Source organism: Sciurus carolinensis, chromosome 4 (genome assembly GCF_902686445.1).
Source record: "Sciurus carolinensis chromosome 4, mSciCar1.2, whole genome shotgun sequence".
NCBI classification, from domain to species: domain Eukaryota; kingdom Metazoa; phylum Chordata; class Mammalia; order Rodentia; family Sciuridae; genus Sciurus; species Sciurus carolinensis.
Window position 1 is genome coordinate 44804285 of NC_062216.1, and position 16956 is coordinate 44821240.

The 16956-nt window shown below is 31.8% G+C and overlaps 1 protein-coding gene across 5 annotated transcripts in view; it reads right to left on the reverse strand.

The window, feature by feature from the left end:
• The window catches only part of Tusc3 (tumor suppressor candidate 3), a 339326-nt gene that overhangs the window by 233817 nt on the left and 88553 nt on the right, over positions 1-16956 (reverse strand). For all 5 annotated transcript variants that reach the window (XM_047549084.1, XM_047549080.1, XM_047549085.1 and 2 more), the window contains exons 3-4: positions 8685-8802; positions 2222-2362 (exon numbers count right to left, since the gene is read on the reverse strand). In XM_047549084.1, coding sequence (XP_047405040.1) covers positions 2222-2362; positions 8685-8802 — 259 coding nt within the window. The remainder of the gene's footprint in view (positions 1-2221; positions 2363-8684; positions 8803-16956) is intronic.

Genomic DNA, 16956 nt, shown 5'->3' on the forward strand with positions numbered 1-16956 from the left:
ATCAGAAAAATGATTTGCAAAATATGTCCCCACATTCTCTGGACTGTTTACTCACTCTTGATGATGTCCTTTAAAGCATAAAGGCAATTTATTAGAAACAGATACCACTGATGGAAGCTCATGATTTGTAAAGTACATATAAGATCTTGGTTCTAGTAACATTTCCTTACTAAAAGGAACCAAGGTTCTTTGGAGAGGTAAGAGTAAATGAGTAGATACATGAAGAGTCTGGAGTAAATTGTTAGGTCAGAAAGTAAGACAGTACTTAAAATGAAGAGCACTGTCAAAAGAATACAGGAACCAGCATGAAGGAGCTCCTACTAGTGAAAAATAGAGTAATTTAGAACCAAATTAATTAAGAATAGCAATAAATTACAAACAACAGGGAGGAATAAGTTTTATATTCTTTTGTGATATGGTCAGTCACATGCAGGTACAGAAGTTCAAGAAAAAACCAAGTTGATCACACTCAAAAGTCCTAAAAAAAAAAAAAAAAAAGAGGCATCACACACCACATGAGAAAGATAACAGAAGTGATCAAGTGACATAAAATATGATCTGTATAATTTTCAAAGACTTTGGGCTAAAGGTGGTAGTAATCACCAATTGCCTAGTACCTGGCCTTGGAATGATTAAGGCATGGGAATAATATACCCTCAGAATTTATAGGACAAATATAGGAGATAATTAAAATAAAACATGACCTATATAGTATTGTGGCTAAGAAAGTATAAGCAGAATCCTGTATGACTAAATATCACTAAGATCAAATGAGAATCATTCTTTGTAAAAAGTGAGATAAAAATTCCATTTTCCAAGTGTCAATGTGTCTAAAGGTCAACAGGCTATAGAAATGTTCCAGATTAAAAGAGAGATAAGAAAGATCACAACTAAATGAATGACTTATTCTAGATTAGATCTTGGAAGGTGGGAATATGTTATAAAGAATACAACATTCTAATTGAAATTAGACACTAGGATCTAATAATTCTAATATGGATAATTGCAGCTCAAATAAAAGTATTATATTTTTGTAAACCTATAAGATTCACAATTTGTACTGTGCTTATGTATTTCTAGGAGATACAATTCATTCTAATTATTTTCTCAGGAAAATAAAAATATCTGTGAATGTGTAAATGTGGAGACAGGGAAAGAGACATGAGAGTGAGGAAGAAAATAAGAATCATAAAGCAAACGAGGTAAATAAAATGGGTGATAACATCATATAGGTGAATGATGGCGGTACCATACGAGAGACAACCACCTTAGAATAAATGTGTACAGACTTTCTGGTAAAAACAGATGCTTCTATATGACCTACAGTATGAATATACTTTTAAAGTAACTGGTTATAATTGTTCAATTCATAAAATATTGATAATATTAGGGAAAAAATACCTCGAAGTCCTAGATACTATCGTTAACATTTTGGTTCCTCTCCTTCCACAATAACCAGTCTATTTCAAACTATAACTATTTCAAAACTATTTCAAACTTTTATGCTTTTAAAATACTCTAAATCATACCATAAATACTTTTAAAATTACATTCTCACTTGGTAGACTGTGAGCTTCATCTTATGAGAAATATTGCAAATCATTTTTTGACTAAGCCATAGGACATTTACTGAGTCTCTTATTTTTTAGACATTTATTTCCATTTTTTTCCATTAAAATGAAAGTTGTTAAAAAAATTTCTTCAAGACTCTGAATCATACCTAATTATATCCTTAAGTTCCTAAAAGTAGAATTAAGTTAAACTACAAAAAAAAGACATATAACATATACTGTTAGAATAGTTATACCAATTTATAGTTGCAATAGCAGTACATATAAGTAGGTATTTTTTCATATGGTTCATATATTCTTTTCCTATTTGCACAAGATACAAAAAATTGTATCTTGTTTTTAATTAAATTTCTTTAATTGCTAATACCATTAAACCACTTTCATTGTATTTTTCATCCCCCACAATTACTTTGGGTCTAACTCATGTGCTTTTTATTGGTTTTTATAATATCAATCAACTATTGTTCTAAAAACCAACTGAATTCAACTAACCAAAGTTTAGCTTATCGTTTATTATCTATCAGAAAGTTTCTCTATGCAAGGAGAAACACCCATAGAAAAAATTTTTAAATCCTACAGACTTTTTAAAAATGCTCTAATAAGACAAGCTAATCAGTCTATTATTACAACTGTGGGGAATAAAAGCATACATGAACGTCTGTTCTGTCAGCAATCCACTTTGCTAGTTGTTCAGCTGCAAATCCAATTCTTTGAAGGTCAAAAGTATCAGCTCTCTTGGGTCTGCCTTTTGGAGGAAAATGCATAAATGTAGGAGCAGAGTTCATGTTGAGCTGTAAAACATGATAAAAAAACACAAAATATCATCCCGACATTATCTATTGTTCACCTAACATTTTGTATTCTTTTGCCTGAATTTTGGAAATATAGCCTTTATTTAAAAATACAAATGGCTTTTGAGGGCTTAATTTTTGTTTTTATACATCTCAATGCACTACTGAATGAAAAAGAATTGGTAAATTTGACTGACTTCTCTGAACTCTCACATTTAAAATAATTATTAATATTCTCAACTGTATTCTCTACATTTTGATACTCATTCTTTATCATTCTACAATTTTGTGATTAAGGTAAAGAAAGAAGTGACTGAAAGTGACAGAAATATTGTGATTTGGCAATACATAAATTATTTGCTTCTTAACCAATTATTGGAATTTGGCAAAAATATGTATATCATAAAATTAATTTCAAACATATTACAAGTAGATTCAATTTCCCATAAAACTGAAAAATCTTTTCTTTTTGTAGTAATAATCATTAAGCAACAGAAACTGACTTTTTTTTTGTCTAAATAACTTAAAATTATCCAAGATTACAAAAAAATCTCCAATACAGTTTTTTTTCTATTCAACATGTCTATTAATTCAACTATCTTAAAATGGTTATCACAGAAATGTTTTCTATGGGTAATTTTCATGTGAAAAGTATGCTAAGCAGAACATTACCCTATGGTATAAAAAAATACTTGTTAATAATATGAAATCTAAAATATGTATGAGATTAATTTGTATTGAGGAGCAAACTACAAAAATATACACAGATTAACATTCTGCTGCCCAGCAATTATTTTTAAAAAGTCTTAAAATGAAAGGTCAACAGATTTCTGGCATTTGACATTGAATATAGTTCATCATTTCCTCTTTTTCTTTTTTTTTCTTGTAGTGCTGAGGATTGAACCCAGGGCCCTGTGCTTGCAAGGCAAGCACTCTACCAATTGAACTATATCCCCAACCCATCATTTCCTAATAATGGGAATGAAATCAAAATCAAAATTACACACATTAAATTAAATTAAATTAACATTAACATTAAATTAAGAGTTGACATCAAGATACAGATACAGTAAAAGCTTAGCTACCCAGAGCAACAAAGTTTACAGTCAGTACTAAAACAGTTTGCGCCTTATAAGTGAACTCTGACTACAGCAGTCATATGTAATGAGATAGCTCCAAATCACTCTACATAACTTTACACAGCTCACTACAAAAGAAGGGAATACTCAAAAGAATCTATTTCAAATATTTCTTATTTTTAGTATTTCAAATACAATCAAATGTTCATTATTTACCTCCATGTTATCTACATTAGTACTTTAATAATACTACCAGTGAATACCAGTAGTTGGGCCAGGTATGTGGCACACACCTGTAATTCCAGAGACCCCAGGAGATGAGGCAGGATGACTGGCAAGTTTGAGACCAACCTCAGCAACTTAGCAAGACTCAGTGTCAAAATAAAAAATTATAAGTACTGGGGATGTAGCTCAGTGGTAAAGAGGTCCTGGGTTTAATTAATTCCCCAGTACCAAAAAAAATTAAAAAAAAAAAATAGTTGGTCCATGTTAGCTATGATTTGAATGTCTTTCCTTTCTAAAATTCATATTTAAATACAAATTCCATTCTTGTAGTAAGAGGTGGGATCTTTGAGAGATAACTAGGGCATAAGAACTCTACCTTCCTGAGTGAGATTGGAGGTATTATACAAGGGAAAGTTCACTCCTCTTGCTCTCTCTGTCTTTTGCCATGTAATGTCATCATAAGAAGGCCTTTGCCAGATTCTGGCACCTTTATATAAAACATTTATATACATTTATGTTCATTATAAACTATTTAGTCTCATATACTCTATTACAGCAGCACAGAGTAATAAAACATTTAAGCAATTATTTTTTCCAAAGGGATACACGGTTTATTTTTTTGAACAGTTTCTCTTCTTACTCTTCATTCCTGTACCAAAATTTTTCATTTTTCCTACAGAATTTAGATTTAACTAGCTTCTGCAAAATAATAATAATATTAATAACAATAGGGTAATTTGGGGAGATTCTGTGCCAGTATTATTGAAATATTAAATTACTATAATGATTTAATATACATTTATACACTAGGAACAGAATTAACATATATTATGCATTTCATTTTAATCTTCCCAAAAGTCCTAAGAGATAGGCACTATTAATTTACCTCTTATACATGAGGAGATAGAGGCTTACAAAAAGAATTTCACAATTTACAAAGATCACACAGCTAGCTATAAAGAGGTATGGTTTGGATGTGGACTCAGGTTTTCTGACTCTACACATTTCAATGCCACTCTACCATGATGCTTTTGGAACAATCTCCTTTGGATAAAAATTGCAAATTGCACATAATTTTTTTTCAAAAATAGCTTCTTATTAAAATTTTAAGCTAGTTCACTATAACATTGAATTACAAAAATTCCTACAATATGCTACAAACATGACACAGATTAAATATCACATTTATATGAGAAATGTCACACACACAAACACACACACACACATACACACTGTACATCAAGAGTCTACCTTATTCCATTTTCCTGCAGTGAGCTTTGCTCATTAGGGAAATTTAGTAACTTTGCTTAAATTGAAAAAAAAGCATGGAGTCACTGGCTCCTTTCTTTCCTGTACTTCTCCTACTCCAGAAGTTATTCATTTGTGTTTTTCTCAATGGATGCACAAGAGAGAGCTATAGTCAACATCTAAGTATAATATTAAAAGTAAGGAAGTCCCCTCATTCTCCCTCTATTAGAACAGAAAAATCTATACTAAAGGTTAACATTTTGTTTTTTTGTTTTTTTTCAGTCATGTAATTCAAAGACTTCCTTTGAATTAAAATGTAGAAATTCTTCAAGGCCACACTAAGCAAGGTACAACACAGATCTGTTTTGTAGCTGCTTCTATCACATTATATCCATTAACCCACTGGCCTATCATCAAACACTTAGCCTCAGTCATTCTCATGAAAACTACATGTAACTGAAGTAACATTCTCAAGTTTCCCCAACACGTTAGAAATTAAAAGTTTATGTACTCTTATTAGTTTTATCTTGAGATACCAAATTACTGCTGACAGTGCTTTAAAATATCAATTTAAAGAAATATTTCAACAAAATATGACTCACTGAGAAAGAAAATAAAAGCATTAAAATCCTTTAGCAGTTCTCAAGTGGAACAAAGTACATATTTCCTCACTTTTGCAGAATAAAATTCCTCATAAAAATCATTAACTTCTACAACTTTTATGCATTTCCACATTTAAAATGAAATCCTTTATTGCTATGCCAGGGGCTAAGTTTTGGAAATGACAATGCAGATCTATATTAAGAATTCTGCAGAATCAAAATTAACCTGAGGAAAGTTTTCCTCAAGTACAGCCTATAGTCAGCATTCATCACAATCCTAGGAATAGCTTTTCCTCAGTCTCTTTAAAAAAAAAAAAATTGTGTGTGTGTGTGTGTGTGTGTGTGTGTGTGTAATTAACTGTCAACATTTCAAAGACTGAGAATTTTCATATAAAATTCATATTTGATTCTTTTCTTGAGAAGTTCATCTAGCTACATGCAGCCTACATTTCTTCAACAAAGCTACAGCTGAGTTATTTCTCTCCCACTGTGATCAAGCACATTCTCTTCAGTTGCTTTAGACCTCATCCATATCCTACGGTTCCCCAACAATGAGAATAAGGATGGGATGTACAATGTTTTGATAATTTTGTTTCATGTAGTATTTAGAAGCAAAGGGAAACATGAAGTTCCTAATAAAGGTTTATTTAAAAAAAAAAAAAAAAAAAAAGACCAAGTGTAGGGGGTTTCCAAGTCCCCCATGGATGAGGGAAAGGAGTTTCAGTCTGAGAACAATGGTGCCAGTGATCAGTTAATTACTAATAGACTTATCTAATCAATAAACACAAGAGCCAATACTCTTTTCAAATGGAAGGGGGCGTGATGGATCAGTCCATACCAGATCTGGTCTCCCAACAGGATGGAGAACCCCACCTTCACCTCTTCACCTTTATTTATAGGCCCACAGGTAAAGGGGCTAAGACCAGGAAGGGCTTCTTCTATGAGAAACAGGATGGGGAGGAGTCGGGGAAGCCATTTGCTTAGAGAATTAGCATTTCCTCAGATAATGAGTCAACTGTTCAGGACCACCTACTCCTCGGCTGTCTGAAACAGTCTCCCCTGACTGCCAGTTCCTGCCAGTATCCCATGGCTCAGCCAAGCCTGATTCTGCTAAGCATGGATGGCTCCCCACGACCAAGAAAGACTTTTGTCTTAATAAAAACAGATGAAAACCTATTTATTTGTGAAAGTGAAGCTCCAATATATTCAATATGGTAAGAATGTACATAAACAAAGATAACAATGAAGCTAATTCATTTAGTACACAGACCTAATCAGAATACACATTTGGACGTAAAGACTTGGCTCTAGTAGTCAGATTGGATACAAATAACTATTTGCCAATATGGTAGATACTATTCAAGTATGTAATGGATAGCATTTCGATCTGATAATCTCTAAAACCAATTCTCCTGAGAGTCTATAGCAACGTATAAATTACATGAAATAATATTTGGTTCTTATACAATTTTCCTTTACTACTTTATTGAAATTATATATTAATGTTTTTCTTTATTATTTTATTGTTAAATTATTAGCTCCCTAATCTGAAAGCTGCTTATTAGGAAGAACTATGCATGTTTTACTTATCCATTTATTGCTCCTACAGAGCAGTTCTCAGACATAGTTGATGAATAGATGAACATAAGGAAACATTCTAAATACAAATAGACATCTGAAATAAAACAACCAAAATAAATTTATGGGGAAGAAATAAGTGAAGACTACTAATGGGAAAAGTGTACTAAAGGCGAAAAGTAAGGATTTATTTTCTTCAACTAGAAACTGGCGATGATGAATAAATCTGGAAGCAAATAAGCCAAAATGCCATTTACTATTAGAAATAAGAACTAAATGCTTTTTCATGACCTGGAGTAGAGCATTATGCCAGTGTCACATTTGAGAAAAATGAAATAGGCCAAGATAAGCAATTGATCGATGCTGGGTATTGCAATAAGTTCTGCACTTGAAAGGCTCTGATCAAATCATAAAAATATTTAAAAATTATTAACTGCAGGGAAACAACATGATTAAGAGCTGGAGACCTGAGAGCTGGCAAATAAATTCAAATTCTAACTACACATTATATTAACAGTCTAACTTTGAGTAAGTAACTCTCTCTATATACATTACTTTCCTCATCTGTGAAACGGAGACTTAATCTCTGTCATTGGTCATTGTGAATCCAAATGAAAGAATACATCTGAAGCACTCAGGGAAGAAGCAGAAACATAAGCACTCAGCGTTAGCAAGGACAGTGACACAACCTTGACAACATCAGTGGCAAGTAGCATCCTTATACCAAACCCAATATTTTGTCTATAGAGAAGATTGTAAAGGAGGGTGCATTCTTCTACTTTGCTGCTACAACAGATCAAGAGGCTAAAAAAAAGAAATCAAAGTTTATTTTCTCACACTTATGAAGACTGAAAGTATAAAATCAAGGTTCTAGCAGGTTTGGTTTCTGGTAAAACTTCTCTTGCTAACATGTAGAAAGCAACCTTATTGCTCTGTCTTCACATGGCCTTTTTCTCTGTTCACATGCACAACTCGTGTCTCCTCCTCTTATGAGAGCACAGTCCTACTGGATTAGGGACTCACCCTTATGACTTTCTTTAACCTCACTTACCTCCTCAATCACCTTACTCTGAATATAGCCAAGTTGTGATTTATGGCTTCACCATATGAATTTGGGGTGGGATAAAATTCAGTCCATAACAGAGAGAAAACACTTTTAAATAAATAATATTTTATATTAAAGATCTTTATATTTACCACATTGGAGAAATAAAGGTTAAGTAAAACTTCTATTGAATTCTATGCAAAATATCATAAATTTGGGGAAAATACTTCCTAAATCACATGTAATTAAATACAAAAATATTAATGCATGTAAAGTGCCACTGTATGCTGGAAAAAAACACACACACACACACATTTGCTCCACAATACAAACTTCAAAATGAGTTTACACACGATGGCTAAACTGTAAGATGACAGAGATTATATTAACTAGAACTTCTTCAATCAAATCACATAATGTATTATAACTACTTATTTTATTTATTAATTTGATGAATCATAGCTTTTTCCTGTAATCAAAAATGTATCAACTATAACCAACTCCACTATATATATTACCAAAATGAAATATAACCCTTGTTTTACCTGTTGAAAAACATCAGTTCCTTCATCATAGTCCACCATACTGAAAAACAGCTTGTTACAAAAAGCAGATGAATAGCGCCAGGAGTTAGCCAATATTTGATATTCTTCATTAGCTTGCCTAAAAAGGTAATGGGGCAAAACAGAAACATATCAATATTCAAATAACAAAGTTCCTAATAGAACAAGTAATCTAAGGCAAGAACTGACAAGTTTTTGTACAAACTGCAAGCGAATAATACTTGTATGGAATGCAAGATAATGTTTGTGAAAAAAGAAAATATTTTATGACGTGAAAAGTACATACAACTGAAATTTTACTGTCCATTAATAGTTATAATGCAGCACACTCACACTAACTGACTGAAGCATTTGTTAGGGATATGCTATAAGGCGAAGTTGAACAGTTCTAACAAAAACTGCCTGGGCCACAAGTTTGGCCTAGTCCTTTAAAATTTACCAACATTTGCTCAAGGGAATAAAAACATTTTGTGGCATTTGTTATACACATACATTGAATTTTCCAATAATTTTTAATTAAAGGGACAGAGCAATTTTTAAAAATATTTTCAATTCAGTTTAACAGAACAACAAATCCTAAGAAAATGTAAGGTTTTAAAGCTATAAATATAGGTATAGTGTACCTTTATGTATTTATGTAAAAATGCTTTTAATAAACCTAAAATTAAGCAACACTTCTCTTAGTACCTAAACCAGGTACCACAAACCTTCTTCCAAAATAATATGTATTCCTATATTCAACACATTTTTTTAAAAACATTTGCTGATTTTCCAGATGATAATGTTTCATATTAGATCTAGGGGGAGGAGAAACAGAGAAATGGCATTGCTGGAAGAATATAAACACAGTAATAGAAACAAGAAGCAAGAAGTTTTTTAAAAAATGCTTCTTCTATATAGTTAACTATTCTCAGGAGTTTATCTCTTCCTCTACCCCCAAAAGTAAAGACAAAAGTGAAATCCCACAAACAAAATAGATTGAAATTATCAGCAGATAAGAAATTTTTTAAAATATTTGGAAAACAACTAGCGGAGCAGTTTTGATGGAGAAAGCTACAATCTCAGAGGCAACTGCAGGACATAAGATGTGAGAGAAATTGCTAGATTCACAAGCAGCAGAGTCTGGAGATAAAAAATGGGATCTGAAAATAAGTGTCTTATAATTAAATTTCTACTATTTCTATAAATAGTAGACACAAACTTTTGCCCTCCCCAATCAATTTGAATATTTGCCTTTCTATTGTTTAATGACCACACTATCAAAAAAAAAAAAAATCATCAGATATTTGAGGAAAACTTTACATAATGTTAAAACAAAAGCAGATGCCAAAGGTCAAAACATTTTTTAAAAATGTAATATGCTTAGAAAAAGAAAAAGAAGATTTTTTTTTGTTGGAAACTACGTAGGGTCTGACATTTCACACTGCATACAAGCTAATAACCTGTTACTGTTTCATGAATTCTGGTGAAAGATATAATACTGTTGAGTTAGAGACAAAAAAAAAAAAAAGGCTCTATTACTTAATATTTGTTTGCACTGGTTCCCCCCCCAATCTCAAAGAGAAACATAAAGGCCCTTCATGGATGCCTGCACACATAGTTGCCTGTATTGAAGGAGAGGAGCACTGTGTTTGGAGGACTGTTATGAAGACTGTGCTCTCTGCTTTAGTTGTCTGAGACATCTAACTCCTGAAAGCTTATCAGTACACACAAAACCCTCATAAACTGCTCAGGCAAAAGACTAGGCCTTTCTTGGCAAACCCAGCAAGAATGTGCAGGATGCTCAGGGCACAAGGCAGACAGATTTGTCCAACCAGCAATATTCACCAAAAAAAGAAAGAAAGATGAAAAAAAGAAAGAAAGAAAGAAAGAAAAGGAATATAAGAAACAAAGTAAAAGAGCTCAAATTAAACATCAACATTAGAAGATAGTTTTTAAAAATTCACAGAACAAAAAGATTCAGGTAGAATATAAGTGGGAAGACGGAAGAAAGTAACCTGGAAATATGATACAATTAAACCATTTCAAAACAAGTCTAAATGCATAGGCAACAAAACAAAACAAAGACAAATGAGGTTATACAGAACTGAAAAGCTTCTGCACAGCAAAGGAAACAATCAACACAGTGAAGACACAACCTACAGAATGAGAAAAAATATTTGCAAACTATCTGACAAGGCATGAACATCCAGACTATCTAAGGAACTCAACTCAACAGCAATAAAAAAAAAAAAGAGCAAATAATCCAACTTAAAAATGGGCAAATAAATTGAGTAGAATATTTCAAAAGAAGATATATAAATGTCTAGCAAGTATAGGCAAAAGTGCTCTACATCACTAGGGATATAGGAACGTAAATCCAAACCACATCCTGAAATATCACCAGACAGGATGGCTATAATCAAGAAGATAAACCAAGTGATTGTTGAGTACCTAGGGAAAGTGGACCTCTTAGTCATTGTTAGTAGAAATATAAATTAGTAAAGCCACTATGGAAAATGGTGTGGTAATGCCTTAAAAAAATAGAAACAGAACTATCATGTGACCCAGCTATCCCATTAGTGGGGTTTTATTCCAAGGGAATGAAGTATATCAAATACATTCCTGCTCTCCCATATGTATTATAGCACTATTCAAAATAGCCAGGATATGAAATCAACTATCCATCAATGAATGAAAGGTAAAGAAAATATAATAGATATACACAATGGAGTACTAGTCGGTCATCAAAAGGACACAGTCCTGTCATTTACATATGAATGAAACCATGAATGTTGAGCAAAAAGGCAAGCATAGAAAAACAAAAACCACACATGATTTCACTCATATGAAGAACATAAAAAAGGTGAGCCCACATAAATTGTTAGCAGAATAACTACTATCAGAGAGCAGAGGATGAGACTGGGGTATGTGGACAGACTTTTTTATAATTTTCAATTATAGCTAGATAAGAGAGATGAAAGTTGGTTTTCCATTGCACAGAATGATTATAGTTAATAATAATGTATCACACAGTCCAAAATAGCTAGAGGAGAGAATTTTGAATATTATTCCAAAGAAATGATAAATGTTTGAGATGACAGGCAACCTAAGTATCTTAATCTGATAGGCAAAATGTGACAAAACATCATTTTGTACCCACAGAATATACAAGCAAAAAATTCCTAACAATGGCAAACATTAACACTGGATGTTTGATCACTTGCAACACTAGATACTGACAGATAAAACAAGTCCTTCAGAATTCTAAGGGAATATTTTCTACTTAAAAGTTCACAATGAGCCAATCAAATTTGAAATAAATATCTTCTTGAAATGGAATCTGAAATTAACATCCTGCATATTTGTTTAGGAAATTACACTAAGATATAATCAGGAGAACAGTTAATATGAATAAAAAAGTAAGAAAATATGAGACTATGAGAGAAACATCATCAGAGGGGAAGAAAGGACAACTAAAAATGCGGTGAGGTAGGAAAGGTAGAAGATGCATAAGAAAGCTGTAACCTCACTCTGAAGCCACAAAGTCGCCACTGCAAATTAGAGCAGGAACTTAATTGTACATTAAGATGAAGAAAACAGATTCTAGGCAAAAATTAAAATAAAAAATTGTTGTAATATTGACTACTAAGACAGAAACATTTGCTACCACAAAAGGAAAAGCAACAGTAAACAATGAACATAAGGGGCAAGGTCAAGAGAAGAGACAAATTAAAATGTAGCACAATTTCCATCAAATGGTGAAGAAAAAGATTAATTATTCTGAATGCTGTCTTTTGAGTGGGGCAGGGATCATAAACAACTGTCCTATAGAAAAGTCACCATAAATATAAACTCCTATTTTTGAAGGAATGCTATTATGTGGAAACAAATAATATAAGTGCTGTTTATTTTCTTTCAAATTTGTTAAATCTCTCTATAGACAGGGGACTGTGGTAAAGTATAGAATTAAAATGCTATAAACTATGACAATATAGAAGTATAGTTGACAGAATTTGGCAGGCAAAAGAACAAGAGAAGAAGTGGTGGGGAAGGTTGTGCTTACTGATCTTTATGTCAAGAATTAGGAAACCAAGAAATGTCATCTACAGTTAATGGACAAGACATAACAAGAATGCTATTTATTGTGACAATGTTAATCAAAACAAGAAATAAAATGTAATAAAAATCAGAAGAGGTGAGAGGAGTTAAACCTTAACCTATCACAGCAAGAAATGTAAAGATAAGTTCACTATTTGAAATACTGCTTTAAGAATAAGATTTTGCCTGTAATCCCAGTGGCTTGGGAGGCTGAGGCAGGAGAATTGAGCGTTCAAAGTCAAGCTCAGCAAAAGCAAGGTACTAAGCAACTCAGTGAGACCCTGTCTCAAAATAAAATATAAAAAGGGCTAGGAATGTGGCTCAGTGGTTAAGCACCACTGGGTTCAACCCCTGGTACCAAAAAACAAAACAAAACAAAATGAAAAAAAAAAAAAAAGAAAAAAGAAAAAAACAGCAGAAAAAGATTTAGAGACATGGGGAGGAAAAAAACAGCAGAAAAAGATTTAGAGACATGGGGAGAAAAACAAGAAGAAAATACAAAGGAATAAAGGAATAACAATGATCATCTCTGTAGGTTTTATAAAAAGGTGAGTCTTACAGTCAAGGACTGCAGTTCTTCATTTTAGTTCCTTTTACTTTTCTTTCTTTTTCTTTTTTTAATTAAAAAGAAGTATACAGTACAGCTGTGATTAAAAGAAAAATTTAAGAAAACTGAATATGGGCAGGGTCATAATCTATGAGATCATTTAGCATAAAGTAAACATCTTAAGGACATCATTTTCCCAAAGCATAGTACAAAAACTGGTCATTGTAAATAATAGTTTAAGACTGCATTGTGCTTAGTAGGTAGAAAGATACAGAATAGATTTTGTAATATTTTCTATGAAAATGATCACAGATTTTGAAAATGTTGGTAATTTAATAAGAATTAAACCACTGCTAATTCCCTCAAAAACTATTTAATAAACATGAAGAAGAAAGGTGTAAGCTAGTCTCCAAGGTCTCTGCTTTTATGAATTTGATGTTTTAGAGGGAAGACACATAATAAACATCTAAATGAACAAACAGAAATATTAAAAAGTTGAGATATATGCTGACAAAAAATACACAGTATGACAGAGAAAATATGGAGGAGTTAGATGATATGGTCTTAAAAGTCTGCTTAGATGAGATGACACTAAAGCTGAAATCCTAAGAATGAAAAAAGTCTTCACTCAAAAGAGCTAGAACATTTCAGACATCAGGAATAGCAAGCACGAAGGTCTAAAGAAGAAAAGAACTTAAGATGCTGGTACAATGAAGCTGTCATATGAATGAGAATGTGCTCTGTTTCTTAGTGGAATACATGCAGACTGAACAGCTCATGCACTCCCTGAGTGTTACACCGTTCCTCTTAAAATCCTACAATAAAAACTAAATCAAAACCAACATGAGTCCTAGTCTGTTTTTATTTTTGTCAGATGGAATAGACTATTACTGGTAGGAATTCATCACTGATTTTCAAAAGCAGAATATATAACTTCACACTGTGAATTGGCATGGACAACACCTGGCATATTAATAAGCCTTAAAAGAGAACAAAACTATTATTAAACAATACTAAAATGATAACATTTTAATTAAGAAAACAGTATATAAACAAAATTACACTAATAGAATGTTTCATTAAAAACATTTTAATTTTAAAATGAAACTTAGGAAAATAGAAAATCAGCAAAAACTAGCATTCTGGTGATAATATTCTACAAAATGCTTTAATCTGAACAAATTAACAGGGCGAAAACAATCTTATTTTAGATTTTTCAACATCTATATATAATATCTTATGGTATAACCTTAAACAGGGATAATGTTGTATTTCTTTTCCTTACATTGTTATAATCTGGCCTACACCTACAAAAATCTAGTGAGTGTACATTCATGCATTTATTCATCCACAAATCCATATTAGTTCAAATGATTTGCCTGGTAATAATGCTGGAGTGAATAAAAGCAAAATCTCTGATCAATCTCAAGTTTACATTCTTGCAAATCTGCATGCAAATAAACACCCAGCATCAGATAATTATAAGTACTCTGAAGAAACAAAAAACATGATAAGAGTAATGAGGAGTCAAAGAAGATGAATTTATTTTGCCTTCAAACTCTATATTTTTTATGATTTCACTTTTTCAGACTTCAGTTCTCAATAACCAAATTAGAGATTTTTCTCTATTCCTAAAACCTAAAAAACTTTCCTACTACCTATGTAATATGGAAGACAATGGGCAAAAGAGAAGATCGCCTATACTCTGGACACAACTTGAATAATCCATCTCTATGAACATGGCACACTCAAAAAGTCTGTTTCATGAACATACCATGTCCATTCTTAATCCATGTATTAAAAATTTTCCTTAGAATGTCCTGCCTTCCTTCAAAGCTCACTCAAAAACTACCTCTTCTGTAAAGTCACTTCAAATTACCTACACTACTAGTTGTGAGTGACTGAAATTCTCAGTTACTATATAGTACTATTTATTTTATGCACATATCTGTTTTGTTTTATACATACTGACTGTCCAATGGCTAGTATATAGTACTATTTATTTTATGCACATATCTGTTTTGTTTTATACATACTGACTGTCCAATGGCTAGTACCTTGAATAAAATAGGCATCAATGAAGTTTTGCTAATAGTGATGGTAAATAATCACTTTCCTCACCATTGTATCATAAATGTCCTAAAACTAAATTTAACACATTAAAAATTCTCAAATATAAAAAGTCTGAGTAAAGCCTGACTTAGATTTATGTCACATTACTTAGCATCTTGCAGGGAAAGAATAATTCTAAATCCCTATACTATTGCAGATATATGCTGTGGCAAAAGAATAGTGATCATGATCCAAAAGCTATAATGAGTAAATCATTAGGTGCTATCGAGTTAGTAATACCATTTTCACATGCAAATATGAAATTCCAATCTTAATCATCAATAATATTTATATGCAGCATTTCATAGTATGCTATAATCAAAACCTCTACTTTTATGAAGGTTGTGCAAGGAAGGAAAAGACATATACTGTAATATGTAATAAGGCATATCTATACAAAACAGAATGAACATTTGTAGGTGCTCTTTTATCATAAAAAGGAAGATGGGATAATGGTAGACTGAAGCTAAGAGTTAAAGTGAAAAAAAAATCTGAGAAATAATCTAAGTTTATCTTAAAGGTAAAAGTACAATAAGAAAGAAAGAACAGGGAAAGAACAGTGTAAGGTAACAGAAACAGTATTAATAAAAATAACTCACTCTGAAATGTTTCTTAATGTGTTCAGAATAAACTTCATGTTAGAAAGTAAGACTGTAAATGTTAAATAAGACCAAGACTTTATTCCATAAACAGTGAACAACTTCATGTTTTTAAAAGAAGTAAATTATACAAAGTACTATTTTTAAAAGCATTATACCTTGCAACCATGTATATAATAAATTAAAGGAGAAGTAAATAAATTAAATTAAATTAAAAATTATTACAAAGGCCTAGTTAGGAACATGTAGAAGGTTATATAAAGTATTATATAAAGATGTGATCTATTTCGTACATACTCTCCTTTGGAATCTAGAGGATCAAAATTTCATCCAATAAAATCTTCTAGGAATATCTCCAGCTTGAATAAAGAATTTTATAGGAGGCAAAGTGAATTACATTTTTTCAACTAAAATAAAATATAGTGAAAATTTAATAGCAACAAAGTAAATGGGGGGGCTTTCTTCCATTGAGTATAATTAATTACCAATAAGAGAAGCAAGCAAACCTGAGTCATTAAAAATGATTTCATGAGCCTGAGAAAATGTAATTTAATATTAATGATATGTGTTCAAAGTACAAAAGATTTAGTAGAAAATGTGTGTTCCAATTCCCAGTAAAGACTATCCCCTATCCATTCTTACTCCATTATCCCTTATGCTCCTCCATTCCGATTTTTTAAAGTTTAATAGGGGATAGAGGAAATCTAACAAGAGATGGATTAAGAAATTCAGTGTTTCTTGCATATGTTTATGTCACTATGAACTAATAACACGAAGTGAGACATTACTAGTGCTTATTAGCACACTTCAGACCTCAGTGTCATTTTAAATTGAAAACTGAAAAATCACAAGTGCTTCACACACTTAACTCAAATAACTACATTTCCAACACTGCTAAACGAAAAATACAGTGAAA